Genomic DNA, 14681 nt, shown 5'->3' with positions numbered 1-14681 from the left:
TGTTTACGTTTTAAAACACGAGGGAGTGTGATTGCTCAACACATTAGAGCCTCATGAAAGACCTGCAAACACTTAAACTACACTGAAAACATATGGCTCTACACTAAAAGGTTGATTGAATTAAAAAAGACAGAATACTATACATAGTTTTTTAAACTCAAAACACATTCACTGGAGCGGCTGAGGCTCAGCTGGTATTCATCATCTCTCAACCAGAAGGTCGAGGGTTTGATCCTAAGCTCCTGCAGCAACATGTCCGATGTGTCCTTGGGCAAGACACTTAACCCCAAATTGCTCCTACTGCTATGTCTGCGGTGTAGAAATGTGTATGATGGGATTAGTCACTTCTGATGGTCTCACTACTAGCAAGAACTGCCAGCAGTGTGTGAATGGGTGTGAATGGGTAGGTGTGACATGTGGTCGAAAAGCGCCCCTCGCTATATAAGCTCAAGTCCATTTACCATTTACAGGAGAGAGACAAACTGCTATCCATACTTCTAACTGCAGTAGTTTACATTTCTATGAATCTGTTATTAATATCTTCATCCTTTTTACAGTTTTTGTTGTGCTCTGTGTTTGAATGTGGGTCAGATGTGAAGAGGGCTTTTTGCCTTCAAGTGAAACACAGAGTCAATCCAGCCCTGTGTTTCGTCATCTCTGCATGCCAGCTTCCTTTGTAGAGCCAGCCAAGTGTGTAACACTACACTTCCAGCGTGATGGGAACTGTGCCAACTCACTCATAGTATTTACAGAAATTGCAAAACAAAAGCTTTACAAGTGGGGGACTTTTTCTCCTCTGTGGGACTCTGTCCAATTGGATTACTGATATGCAATCGAAAAGCCACCATGCGGCTCTGTCATTCAAACTGACATATATTCCAAGTATTTTCTCTCTTGTATTCTAAGATGTGTGGGTTCAGAAATTACTAATTCCTTCACTGAATCAGTGCTGATGATAACCAAAATCTACAATTTAGTGGCTGCACATGTAATCCCATGTGCATATAAAATAGCAAATGCAGTGTTTTTGCCAAAGGGGAAAACTTCATTTAAAATGTAAGAAGAAGAAATGATTCTATTCTATACATAGTTTGGTTAATGTTGAACACAAAACTTCATTTTGATTGTATGTGCTCAAAGTACCTGTTTGTTTGTCAGTGATTAATGCCTAAAAAGCATGGCCATTTTAATTTACTTTTTATTTTTTCATTGCATGAAACATGGCTAAATGTCCCTGTGTTTGTATGGTTTATTGATTGTCTCATTGCAGGGATATTAGTTGTTTTATAGTACTACTATCAAATGTTTCAAAAAGAAACGGGATGGCAGATAAGAAATGTTAAGTGAACATCTGTTGAGTGGTCCAAAGGTAGCAGTCACAGGCTGTGATATAGGGGCCACCTTGTGGTAAAACAAAGTGCTGTCCACTTACAGATTAACAGTCACGGCAGGGCTCAAATGCACAAACTACATTTGAGGGACAGAAAAAAAAATCCAAACATCACAGTGGATTATGACCATTTCGGAAGTGTTTTTCTGTGATAATAAATAGGGACGTCTCTGCGCAGCCTATCGGATTCAGGGATGCAATACGCATCCAAATGAAAAGAACGCCAGTCCTTTCGCTAATCCTTGTCTATCCTTTTTATCTCGGGACTCATAGCAGTCGGATCACTATGGGACAGCGAAGCGGTGGGACAAAGCCATGCGGAAGATATTGCTGTAAATGAGAGAAAAAAAACAAGTCTGTTTGACTTCAGTGCATGGGCGCAAACTGGGCGCATGTAGGCAAGCTGCGTATGCGTAAAAGTTGGCCAAAATGTTCCTCGTACTGCTCCTGGGGCTCTACGTGGCCACAGGTGAACTTTTCTCCCCAGTGAGCTCGTGTCCGGCGCAGTGCAGCTGTTTTTACCACAACCTGAGTGATGGATCAAAGGCCAGGTAAGAAGAGTGTCCAAATGAAAGTGATTTTCTGACAAAACACACTAGATTTTGTTCTAGTTTGTGCGTAAATACGCATCTAGACGGACAGGTCTTGTCCTCTTAACAGGACAGATGTTTGCACGGAGGTGAACACGTGTACAAAAGATAATTCAGGGAGTGCATGACGGTCCAATTTTATTTAATGCAGGATTATCTCTCAAAGGCACTTTCAACCCCCCCTATCTATGCGCTTCATGCGTGTTTGGGTGGGCTGGGAAATGAGCATTTTTGAGAATTAGCCAGTTTATTTATGCGGCCTGTGAATTCATCACATATTGTTACATATTTTAGATTTCTAAACATCATTTATTACAACTTCAATACTAGTACACGATTGATTATTTAAATTTAAATTTACTTTTTTATACATTAAAATATGTCTTTGCCTTGTTAGAAAAGTGAGAACATATTTCTGATGTCTCCCTTTTAGGAGCGTGATCTGCAATGATCCCGACATCTCTCTTGTGCCTGTCGGGTTCCCTGTTGACACGTCCAAACTGCGGATTGAGAAGACGGCCATCCAGCGGATACCAAGCGAAGCCTTCAACTACCTCTCCAGTTTGGAATTCTTGTGGATGTCTTTCAACACACTGTCCGCCTTGAACCCGGACAGTTTCCGGGGACTGTACAACCTGGAAGAGCTTCGTCTGGACGGGAATGCCCTCACCGCCTTTCCCTGGGAATCTCTTATGGATATGCCCAGTCTCAGACTTCTCGATTTGCACAACAACCAGCTCACCTCGCTGCCCGCGGAGGCCACCTCTTACATCAAGAATCTCACCTACCTGGATCTGTCCAGCAACAGCCTGCTGACCCTGCCGACAGAGGTGCTGTCCACCTGGCTGGCGGCAAAACCTGTGCAGGGGCCAGAGAGCTCCAAAATGATACTTGGTAAGACCCAGTGCTCATCCTCACATCCAACCTCGTTTCATCCAAATCTTCATCTCGAAGTTTACCACTCAGACAAAATGTTTAACATTGTGCCTAATGAAAAGTTATAAAGCAAATTTTACGCATAGCACTTCCAAACTTAAGCTACACAACACAGTAAATGACCAATACATAATTATCTTTAGTTTCTGCAGTTCTGATATAGAATGTATCGCTGTTGCTAATAGATCTAATAAGTGCCCCCTAAATGTGCTTAAAAAATAATTTAATGACCAATAATTAACATTCATAAATGGTAGAATAACTGGATGTGCTTTTAAAGATATATAAGTGTGTTTTCAATGTATTTTGTCAAAAGTTAAATAACCCTCCCTCTGTGGGCATTATAATCATAAGTGGAAGCATAAGGTACAACTTGAAAATAAAGTAAACAGTTATTATGATATATCCCTATAAATGTCTTAAAAGGGGTGTTTTATCCCTGACAAATACTTGAACACTTATGACCATATATTTGCTTATTTGACTTTGACTAAATACTTTTAAAGCCAAGGACACAAACATTTAGTTATACTTTACATGTGGATGGCCTTTGTGTTTTTTTTTTTCTTTTAATCTAGAACAACTACATTCGCCGTGTTGCTGCACTTCATAGCCAACTACATGTAGAGCACAGGTTTCATACAAAGTTCATTTTGCACTTTTTGCTTTTTACTTCATCGTTAATCTCAGAAACACAGACAGCTCATCCAGGTTTAGATGTCTGTTTCAGTGCTACATTCAAGGACAGGAGAGTGGGATGACTGGAGTCTGACCTTGCCCACCAGACCACCTCCACTATCTTCATCACCGCCATACTCATCATCATTGCCGTAGTCATGGTCATGATGTAGTTTATGAATTAAAAATTAATCCTCTTACAGGATTAGCATCCTAACATCCACATCGGCCATCTGCAGGCTGCTCCATCACTTTGCCCACAGCTGGACGCTCGTCTTTCTTCTAGCCTCACTTGTTCCCTCTTCCCCAGGTCTCCATGACAACCCTTGGGTGTGTGATTGTCGGCTCTATGACCTGGTCCAGTTCCAGAAATCTCCAACTCTCTCAGTGGCTTTCATCGACACGAGACTGCGTTGTTCAGCTCCCGAGAGCCTCTCAGGGGTCTTGTTCAGTGACGCGGAGCTGCGGCGCTGTCAGCTCCCACGCATCCACACAGCTGTAGCGCGAGTCCGGAGCGCTGTGGGGAACAATGTGCTGCTCAGGTGTGGGACCATTGGAGTTCCAATCCCAGACCTGACATGGCGCAAGGCGGATGGACGAGCCCTGAATGGAACAGGTGGGTCACTTGATCTTTGACTGCCAGGGTGTAGCTCTCTGTTGAGCCTGCGATAAGATGCTTTTGTCTGCAGTGTAGAGCTGCTGTTAATTAAACAGAGAGCCTCCAGTGGAGATAGAGAGGCTATAAGTCTAACTGACAGCTGCTGTGGCTACAACGCTGAGTTATGCAACACTGAGGATAATCAATGCAACATTGAATAATCAACTGCTTGGCATCTCTTTGCACATTTATTTAACGATTGTGTCCTCCACAGTCCAGCAGGAAACCTCAAAGGAAGGGATCACCTGGTCCATCCTCAGCGTCCCAGCAGTGTCCTACCGTGATTCAGGGAAATACATCTGCAAGGCCACAAACTACGCAGGGAACGCTGAAGCTGTCATTTCTCTGCTTGTCTCTAACTCACCAAAACCAGAGGGGAACCAGACCCTCAACGACAAGAGAGCCAAAGTTAAGAAACCTAACCCGGTGGGTAAAGCTGCCTACCAAGAGAGACTTGTTGCCAGATATGTAGTTCCAACCTCCTCCTCTTCATCTCTGGATCCAGGCCTTCCACCTGGCCTCGGTCCTGACCCTGGAGTTGCCGGTTATAGCCTGGCAGACAGAGCCACCCCAGGGCCCGCCACCTCTTCAAACCCAGACTCCCTACTGGATCTGGAGAAGACTAACCTAAGCAACCTTGCCGCCAACACCTCGTCCCTGCAGCAGGACCCGGACAGGGTTGTCCGCTCTGTGAAGGTGGTGGGGGACACAGACAATACCATCTCTCTAAACTGGAGAGCCCCTAAAGCAAAGAACACCACAGCTTTCAGTGTGCTATATGCTGTGTTTGGAGAGAGGGATATGAGGAAGATCAATGTGGGGGCCGGGCAGAATCGGGTCACCATTGAGGGTTTGGTGCCCAGGACCAAGTACATTGCCTGCGTGTGTGTGCGGGGACTGATCCCCAAAAAGGAGCAGTGTGTCATATTTTCAACAGACGAAGCAGCAAGTGCTACGGGCACCCAGAGGCTTATTAATGTGATTGTCATCACAGTGGCCTGTATCATCGCCGTCCCCCTCACAGTCATCGTGTGCTGCGGGGCGCTGAAGAGACGCATCCAGAAGTACTGGGGGAAGAAATCCAAGGACATCCAAGACTCATATGTGACCTTTGAGACTCTGTCGCCCGGCACTAAGGCCAAAGGCCTGGAAGGGGAGTATTTGAACAGACTGAACCCAGAGGAGTCCAACAGACTGCTGTCCGCCCGCTCCAGCCTGGACTCCGAGGCCACAGCTAAGATAGAGGGACAGCCTAATGAGTACTTCTGCTGACATCATGCTCCAGCTCCAGCTTCTGCTCCACATCATCTTCCTCGCATTCACCCGCATCCAATCTCCAGTCCCAATCTCAACCCCCACTCAAATCGCCATCCTCATCCTCATCCTCATCCGAATCCTCATCCGAATCCTCATCCCCATCACCAGTCCAATCCCCATCTCCACCCTCGCCCGTATCCGCATCACTACCAATACTCTCCTCCGCAGCATCATCCTGACGTCAGCCCCCCTCCCTCGCGCTCCCACACGCCCACACCCTGGGATTCCCCCCCACCTGTCCCTCCTCGCTGGATCATGCCGCCCACACCGCCGCCGCAGAGAGCCAACTTCTATCAGAGGACTTTTGCTCGCTGCACCATCATGGAAATATCGGTTTAGGAAGGTTTTAAATTTTAAAAGAACTTGTTTTTCAAGATACAGTATAAGCAGAATATTTCATGATTCTTTTAGAAAATATTCACACACACACTTTTTAATGTCTAAAAATTGTTTTTTTTTTTTTTTTATCACAAAGCCAGTAAGAAGAAAACATGTGAAAATTAAAAGGAGCATAACAATTATTAGAATTCATTTCTCATCTCATTTGCATGGCCCAGCGAAGAAAAAACCTCCACATCCTGATCTGACTGAAAAGGAACTCAAAGGTCGATCCTCCGGTGTTTTTGTCACATATGTATGTGTATGATTTGTATATACTGTGCTGGATGATGAACACTTACATATACAGTTAAGTCTGTGCCTCTGTATATATCTGTCATACGTTCTCAGAGAAGATATACACACAGGCATGGTTCAACACTCTGGTGATGGAGAAAAGCCGGAGCTGGAGAGAAGTACAGAAAGGACTGAACTATGACACTTTGTAAATAAGGTGGAGAAGATTCAAAATGTTAAATAATTTCTATTCCCCACAATGAGACACCTACTAAAAATATCTCTATGTACCTGTTTAGTGCCACCTAGATTCATCATTACCCCATTCAATGTAGATCTTTTAAGTCCAATGATATTATTTGAATTCAGACAAATAAACTTTTATATTCAAATGTCCACATAGAGGTATTGTGTGTTTTTAAATGTCTACTTTTAACTCACTGTTTTGGATGGGATTTAGTTCAGCAAGGATTTTAAAAGGGTGGCTCAAATGACACTTTTGATCGTATTCATGTGGATTTACCAACTGGATCAGTCATTGTTTTGACGCAGGTGGTGTTAAACTTTAAGGTATTCCTATATTGATATTAATAACTTTATTTAGAAAGCATGCATATTAACATGACGCTTCCCGATAGAGACAGAAAAAAGAACACAGCAGATGAAAACAAACAGAAAATAAGAAGTAACTGTATTATACCATAAAAGGTTTGTATGAGAGCCATTTATATTCAGTTAGAAACATCTTTTGGATTAGGGGAAGCTGTCCTCCAATGCCCCTCTTATTGTCTTTGCAGATAATACTGACCATCATTTCTTGACAATGTATTAGCATTTATGTGTCAATATCCCCATAAATAGCCTCTGAGACCTCATAATTTCTAAGAGAAAAAGCTGAGATTTTTCATTTAACGTCACAACCATTGTAGTGAAAAATTCTGTTTATGGATGGACAGCCCTTTGAGATGAACCATCTCGTTTTCGAGGGGGTCCAACATTATATTGAGTCGACCTTAGGCTGTCAAAATGTCATGGTGGTCAAGCTCCAGCACTTTAAACAAATAAACTGCAGGCTAACAATGTACGAGCAACCCTCAAAATATGTTCATCCTGTCATGGACAAACTGAATAAGAGTAAATACATTTCCATTGCCTAGTGTTCATTTCCAGACAGAAATCAAGTCACTATCTCACTAATATATTGTAGTTTTTTTTGGAAATGACAGGGTTGGGAAGCAAAATGATAACAGTGGACGTCCTGTAGAGTTCATCCAGCCTCCACTGAAGAAAGACAGAATTCAGATATTTATGTCACTGACTGCATCAGCTGTTTTTTTTTTTAAGGGCAGTTATCCCATAATGATGGGGTAGACATCGTTGGGCCCCCATATGAGGTGAGGCCCTTTAAATACAAGAATAAACAGCTGTGGATGTGGGAAGGGGCCCTTTTTTTAAATAGGGCTCAGAGTTATGTGCTACAACTGTGAATAGATACCATTTGAAACATGATATGTGCATTCTTACAGCTTTATTGATTAATCATTATTATTAATTATTGTCTTGCCAACTCTTTTATTTAATTAGATACAAGGGGGGGGGGGGGGGAACTAAGGTTTGTTTTTCTTGCTTCCATGACAACCCTTACATTTCCGTTTTTTAATGGCCCATACATGATAGATACAGCGTGAGTAATTCGTAAACTAGGCTACGTTAGTAACAACTTCCTCGAGGTCAATCAGAAAGTTGTGCCTATTTAAACCTTTTTTTGGGGTCAGACATGCTGACACAGTCATCGTGAGGTTAATCGCGCGTGTCCCTCCCAATAACCAGACGCCACTTGTTGAATACGCGCTGCTTTACGTCACGGATTAAGTTTAATAAGCCTCTCCCGTCTGCCACAGTCGGTATGCCTTAAGCACGAATGTAGTCCTTAACTTTAGGTATTTTTCGCAGACTATGGACACACTTTGTTACCTGCTGGTTATAGCTGTGTTTGCCGGTCAGACTTACGAGACTTTCGCTCAGTGTTTACGCAGGTGTAGCTGTGTAGAAGACCGCCATGGAAGGTAAGACCTACTTTCACATAGTCCAATCTAAACCAAGCCACAGGTAGGCTATTTTTAACCTGTGTAACTGTGTCAATGGATGACGGTCGACGAATTAAAGACATATGGTGAAGCCTTTAAGAAATTTGACTAGCCTGTTAAGTAAATAAAAGATACGATTAAAGAGGTGTGTTGAGGTCGAGATCTAAGTTGATTTTGTTTATGAAGCATCTGGTTAATGAGTGACCCAATGTCGCTTTGATCACAGGTCTCTTGTTTGTATGGAGGAGAGCGCGTTTGGAGCCATACCAGAAAACCTTCCAGATGATATGACCAAAATCCGAATAGAAAAATCACACTTCACAGAAATACCCAGAGGTGCTTTCTCAAAAACACCCGCCTTGGAGAACCTGTGGTTGAACTTCAATGATATCACAGTCATAAACTCAAAGGGCCTTGAAGGTTTGGGGAACTTAACCGAGCTCCGTCTGCAGGGAAACAAGCTACGTTCAGTACCATGGACAGCGTTCGAGGACACGCCGGCCCTCAAGATCCTGGACCTGAAGCACAACCAGCTGGACGTCCTGCCAGAGCATGCGTTAAGATATTTGCCGGGTCTGACTTATTTAGACTTGTCTTTCAATCGGCTGACGGTCATATCGAAGGAGGTCTTCCAGAACTGGCCTCTAGTCCAAAAGCTGCAGAGCATGGAGGAGCGGGAGGCGAGCGTTTCCGGGCCGAACGTCGTCCTGGCGCTCCACGACAACGCGTGGCTCTGCGACTGCCGGCTGAAGGGCTTCGTGGAGTTCATCAGGTCTCTAAGGCCCCCGATTATACTGATGAACTCCTACTTGACCTGCTCAGGGCCGGACTTTAGGGCGGGAAAGTTCTTCCATGAGGTTGAGCTGCAGGCGTGCGTCAAACCCATCGTGTCCACCACGTCCGCAAACTTTAGCCTGCCCCTGGGCGCAAACGTCACCCTGCGCTGCCTCGCTAAGGCCCGGCCGGACCCGTCGGTGTGGTGGACATATGGCCTGAAGATAATCAGAGGATTTCATGGTAAGAGTGAGATGCACACATCATATGATATCTTGTCTTTAATTAGATACTTAAACACACATTATAATCTCTAACTCCTCTGGAACATGAGGGTCAATCTCCATATTGGCCCACAACACCATCACTGTTGATTAAGAGTGTTGGGGATTAACCGGAGTCTAATATCAGCCGTGTTGGGCTATACTGTGAAATGTAGTAAACATCTGCGTCATTATACTAAACCTTTAGTGGAGTGTTTACTGAAGAGCATCTCTGCAAGTATCAGTCCAACTCAGCTAACACCCAGCAGGCAGCTGCTTCTCTAGTGTCTATTTAAAGAAGCCTGAGGTAAGTTGAGTAGCATACACTCAAGTTAAGGTGCTTTAAGCTTGACAAACAGACCGCACAAGTAGAAATAAATGTGGGTCAGTCTTTATAATAACATTAAAATCTACACTAGACTTTCAAAGGGTTCATGAAATGAAGCTACCGGTTTAAGACTGGTTAATTTAAAGTAAACTAATGCAAACATTTCAGGTCTTTGTCCTTAATAAGGACAAGATTCTTTTTTTCCCTAGGTTGCTAAAAAGGGTCCTTAATAGTGAACATCTTCTATGAAATAATAATTTAAGACTAAACTATAAAGTCTGCTATAAATATTGTTTAAAATATCTGGTTAGATATTTCTCTGAGTCCAACAGTGAAAACTAAACTTTTTTTTATTTTTCATTAAATGAATCATTTTCCGATTAATAATGATAAAATGAAAGAAACAGATCTACGAAATATTACATTTCGAGGTCTTTAAAAAGCTCCCTTTAAGGAATTTTGGGGTTGTGCCAACTTTGGACCCAGCAGCAGGAGTGAGGCATATGAAATAACTGCATAATAAATATTCTCTCGCTGATGGTATCGGTATTAAATTCAGCCTCTTTTATAACTAGTTGAAAACTCCTCACAGGAGCTTAAATAAACCCCAACTAAAATACCAACTCATGACCGAAGAATTCTTACCCTTTTATTATATTACTCAATTTCTCAAGGGAAATCACAAATATCCCATACATACAAAATCAGTATTAAATGATAAACTGTAAGTAAACAATATTCTTTACACTGTACAGTATATTGCTCACAATGCGCTCACAGCATGTTTGCAACAAAAGTCCCACAAAGTAAAATATTTCATTGTCTGGGTACATTGGTCAGAAAAAAAACTATTAATTTGATCAAGACATTAAACATGTTTTTTTTATTATTTTTTCCTGATCTTTTAGTTATCATATGATAATGGAGTAATTGAGCATATAATATAATTGATATAAAAGATAACTGCATGCCTTACATCTATTTTAAAGCTGTTAATGGCTGCATGTATCAGTTATTTGTGTTGTGCATATGTGAATTGAGTCCAATTGTTCCTAAAATTAACACATGTGGCACAATTTGCTGGCTTACTTGAATGTTGGGAAATAAGTTGTGTTCATTTTCAATCTAATTATGTTTCTAATTTCTCTAATAATAACAATGTATATCTGTATTGTCCTCCCAGAATCCCTGGAGAGAGTGGATGAAGACACCATGAGATCCCTGCTGGTGATCCCCTCCCTGCACGCAGCAGACCGCGGCATCTACACCTGCACCGCCGTCAACTTCATTGGAAACTCCTCCGTCAGCATCCAGCTGGACGTACGCTCCCCTGTCGGCTCCCAGTCTTCCCACCTCCCCGGCATGCCCGCTCCGCCCGCAGCCGAGGATGAAAACGTCTACATTGACATCCGTATCGCCAAACAAACAGTGCGTGGCATCTCAATCGAGTGGTTTGCTGCCTTGGACCACCCAGCTGAGACCTGGTTCACCATCCACATCGGCCGTGCGGACACTGATAAGAAAGAAATGGTCTACATCGGCCCAGGGATTCACTCTTACTCCGTCTCTGATCTGATGCCTGCAACCAAATATGAAATCTGTGTCACCCTCAAGAACCAGGTGCCACGATCTGGCCAGTGCATCGTGTTCGTAACAGGGAGTGACATCACAGAGATGGAGCAGAGGGAGAAGCTGATTCACATAGTGGTGATAGTTTTAGCCATGGTGCTGGCTGTGCCAATAGGTATGTACGCCTGCACCACTGACACTAGGTTCACCTGCCTGGAGGTCATCAGGGAGACCTGGAAGAACCGGCGGAGGGAGAGCGGCTCATCGGGGTTGGAGCGGGACAGACAGGGTACCTTCGACAGCCTGCAGGCGGCCAGCGACGAGGGCCTGGTCAATAAAGATTCCTCTGAAGACAGGAAGGTGAGAAGGAGGTCAGATGACAGGCTGCATAAAGGCAAGGCTGATCACAGCATGCTCACAGCTGAACTGTATTAAATAATAAAGGAAAGCATGAAACTGATCTTGTAATGAAGCAGAGACTCACTCTGTGACACTTTTTGAAACTCAGAATTCAAAAATACATTTGCTGTACTTATAGCTTCAATATTCAGTTGTGTGACACTATTTCCTGCCTTGGTTTTAATCTCATCTCTTCCTCTGTTCTAGGCTGCGGAGTTTGTTGCAAAGATGTGAATGATGACCGTTATGTCGAGAGTGTAATTCAACGATTTGCACCACTGTACAGAATGTGCTGCAGTTGGTTTCTTTATCAAATATGACGTTTGTCTTTTTTTTTTATCATGATGTGTGTTAACAAGACAGGCTTCATACACAAATAACTGCAGTATATGAAGCCATTTGATTCGTTTAAATGAAGGAATTTATCCATTTAACACTGAAAAGCACATATTAAAAAAATATATTGTAAGTCTAATATGTAATATGTAAGTCTGTCTTAGCACTTTAATATTGTTTCATATATGTATATATGTATTTATTTGTCAGACCGTTGTCATTGTGATGTAGCTTTTCAGCTCATTGTTATCCGCAGTGTACATATTTTTCATTTAAATGTAATTGTACTGATTGTGGTTAAAATGAAAATCTTAAAAATCAGACTGTTTGTGAAATAATTCAGTGTTAGTCTGTCAGTAGAAATGTATTTTAAAGAAGTTAAATAAGTAAAAAGAAATGCTGTGAATTTATGTTCTGAATTTAAATGTATGATATACCTTGTTGAAAATATGTTGAGATGTTATATTGCTCTTTAAAAGTGCAAGAATGTGTATCATGTATGTATTGGATTTGTGTAAATGCACAATGTGAAATTTTTCAATTACTGCTTTTCATTTCAAATGAAACTGTGCACGTGGGTGTGTGTTCTTTCATTATGCAGAATAATGTGGCGAGGAACAGCACCTTGATCTCTTGTCTGAGCAGCTGTACTTGGTTTTCAGGTAAAACTCTAAACTTTTCAATTCAATTAAAAAAAAAAAATCATTATTTATGGATTTATTAATAGTTTCCTGATGTTGGCAAGTTAGTGACAAAGTAAAGACCAGGTTCACAGGTCTGTTTTAAATCAGCTCTCAGGTGTCCATATGAACAATAAAACAGGTTTCAGGCGTTGGAAACATTTTCTAGTTCATAGCTGCCATCAAGAGATATCGTTCTAATGCTCTGCGAACAAATGTGAGAAACAACATCTGAACTGCTTGTTCTTTGCTCAAATATTTTTTCAAACATTAGAAAGATTGTCACAGATAATGACGAAGGATTACTTCAAGGCCTGTGCGCTAATCCGGCCTTTGTGCGGTAAGTATTTCCTTCCTCATTGTTGCATTTTTAATGCTTGGAGTTCCTGGTTTCCCCTTTTTTTTTGTGTGAATCACATTATCCCCCTGTTTTCACATCTTTACATCTTTTTAATTTAAAGTTGCAGATAGAGCAACCAGTCATCCCCCTTTTAAATCAACACAAAGCAATGCTGTGTTGTTTAGTGCATTACAAAACCTCTTATCACAATGGATCTTTTTTTATGGCAATTAAGACCAAGAGTGAGGATTACAACATAACATTAACATGATAAACAAAACAAAGACAGGACAACAACAGAACAGACATCAACAATCAGGCCAAACAGAGAGTACAAAATAATATAAATGCAAATCACAGGAAATAAGAAAGATACAACAGGCAGGATTCAAAAGGAAGTTAAAGCAATGGGACGCCAGATGTGCGGAGGCTCTGGTCCTCCAGGCAGGTGGCCCTGGCTCAAATCCGACCTGTGGCTCCTTTCCCGCATGTCATTCCCCATTCTCTCTGTTCCCGATTCCAGACTCTATCCACTGTCCTGTCTCTCAAATAAAGAAGCTACAAAGCAATAAAACTAAGGACAATTAAAGATAAATGAGATGATGACTAGAACACAAAAATAAAGAAGAAGAGGGAGATGACTATTCTTGGAAGGATAATAACACTCAGCTTAAAAGCAGCTGCATACAGTGCTGCATTTGTGAGACAAATGTTGAAAATAGTGTCCCTCTGGTGCTCATCAGTGTAAGGATACAAGTTTGAAATGATTGAAAAGGTCTGAGACACTCAGAGGGGTAGTTATTAAAAACCTAAATACTGACATCCTTAAATTCACTCATATTCTATGGTTAATGGTAAAATGGACTTGAGCAAAGCGCTTTTACACCACAGGTCACACCTACCCATTTTAACCCCCTTAACATACTGATGACAGAGGCTGCTATGTAAAGTGTCCGTCATTACTAACTAATCCATTCAAACACATTCACACAGCGCTGGCGAAGCCGCGAGAGCAACTTGGGGTTAATTGGCTTGCCCAAAGATACATGACGCTGATGAAGCCAACAAGCCGAAACACGTCGGTCTAATTTGTTAATAAAGTTGATCTTTGTATTACAGCTGGAGCTTTTTGACCTCCTCAAGACACATCGAACATGTGGCTGCTAGAGCTTGGGATTGAACCCCCAACCTTTTGGTTGAGAGACGACAAACAAAGACAACCGCATCAAATCACACTGAATACTTTGTAATATAGCAATAAGTAAGGTCTTTTTACCTGCTTTTTGTAAAGTGTCTTGAGATAACACTTGTTATGAGTTGACGCTATACAAATAAAAATGGATTGATTGAATGTATCCATAGGTTACTTAGGGTACATACTATTCATTAAAGAAACTTAAGAGGATTGAAAACTGTCAGCACTGGTGAGACTCCCTTTTTGGGACAAATAACTGAGAAGAAAATGACCACAGTCATTTGATGAAGTGGTGTCTCCAAACGTAAACTGTGAAGTGTCATGTACATTAGTTTAATCCACCCTGCGTCCCTGTACATGCACGTCACAGCTCCCTGTTTACCACTTCCGTGAACACAACCCGGGGGAAGCCATGCGTCACACATGATCTGTGCCGACCAGCCCAGACAGATGGCACAACGGATATCCTTCAGCCAATGGCATTGTTCATTTGACATAATACCCAAACACTGGCATCCTCTCCAGT

At 42.1% G+C, this 14681-nt stretch overlaps 2 protein-coding genes across 3 annotated transcripts; both read left to right on the top strand.

Moving 5' to 3' along the window:
• The first annotated feature begins 1294 nt into the window (after positions 1 to 1294).
• Positions 1295 to 6580, top strand: lrit1a (leucine-rich repeat, immunoglobulin-like and transmembrane domains 1a). The gene is made up of 4 exons (XM_020630957.3): positions 1295 to 1941; positions 2414 to 2874; positions 3905 to 4210; positions 4467 to 6580. Exons 1-4 carry the CDS (start codon positions 1820 to 1822, stop codon positions 5522 to 5524), a joined length of 1947 nt encoding a protein of 648 aa, XP_020486613.1. The 5' UTR covers positions 1295 to 1819; the 3' UTR covers positions 5525 to 6580.
• A 1467-nt stretch (positions 6581 to 8047) lies between these two features.
• On the top strand, positions 8048 to 12519 carry lrit2 (leucine-rich repeat, immunoglobulin-like and transmembrane domains 2). 2 transcript variants are annotated; one of them, XM_065959491.1, is made up of 4 exons: positions 8049 to 8250; positions 8498 to 9288; positions 10820 to 11565; positions 11812 to 12519. In XM_065959491.1, the coding sequence occupies exons 1-4, from the start codon at positions 8141 to 8143 to the stop codon at positions 11836 to 11838; spliced, it is 1674 nt and encodes a 557-aa protein (XP_065815563.1). In that variant the 5' UTR covers positions 8049 to 8140; the 3' UTR covers positions 11839 to 12519. The 2 variants fall into 2 exon arrangements, with proteins under 2 accessions (XP_020486543.3, XP_065815563.1); XM_020630887.3 differs by having other exon boundaries at positions 8048 to 8250; positions 10820 to 12519.
• The last annotated feature ends 2162 nt before the right edge of the window (positions 12520 to 14681 follow it).

This window comes from Labrus bergylta, chromosome 10 (genome assembly GCF_963930695.1).
Source record: "Labrus bergylta chromosome 10, fLabBer1.1, whole genome shotgun sequence".
NCBI classification, from domain to species: domain Eukaryota; kingdom Metazoa; phylum Chordata; class Actinopteri; order Labriformes; family Labridae; genus Labrus; species Labrus bergylta.
This window is presented reverse-complemented; position numbering and strand designations above follow the sequence as displayed.

What these genes read in the sequence shown, in the direction of transcription:
- lrit2 (XM_020630887.3), top strand. Translation starts at nt 8,141, where the DNA reads ATGGACACACTTTGTTACCTGCTGGTTATAGCTGTGTTTGCCGGTCAG. An exon ending in GTAGAAGACCGCCATGGAAG is followed by an intron (nt 8,251 to 8,497) that starts GTAAGACCTACT and finishes CTTTGATCACAG; the next exon opens with GTCTCTTGTTTGTATGGAGG. An exon ending in GATAATCAGAGGATTTCATG is followed by an intron (nt 9,289 to 10,819) that starts GTAAGAGTGAGA and finishes TTGTCCTCCCAG; the next exon opens with AATCCCTGGAGAGAGTGGAT.
- lrit1a (XM_020630957.3), top strand. Translation starts at nt 1,820, where the DNA reads ATGTTCCTCGTACTGCTCCTGGGGCTCTACGTGGCCACAGGTGAACTT. An exon ending in GAGCTCCAAAATGATACTTG is followed by an intron (nt 2,875 to 3,904) that starts GTAAGACCCAGT and finishes CCTCTTCCCCAG; the next exon opens with GTCTCCATGACAACCCTTGG. An exon ending in ACGAGCCCTGAATGGAACAG is followed by an intron (nt 4,211 to 4,466) that starts GTGGGTCACTTG and finishes TGTCCTCCACAG; the next exon opens with TCCAGCAGGAAACCTCAAAG.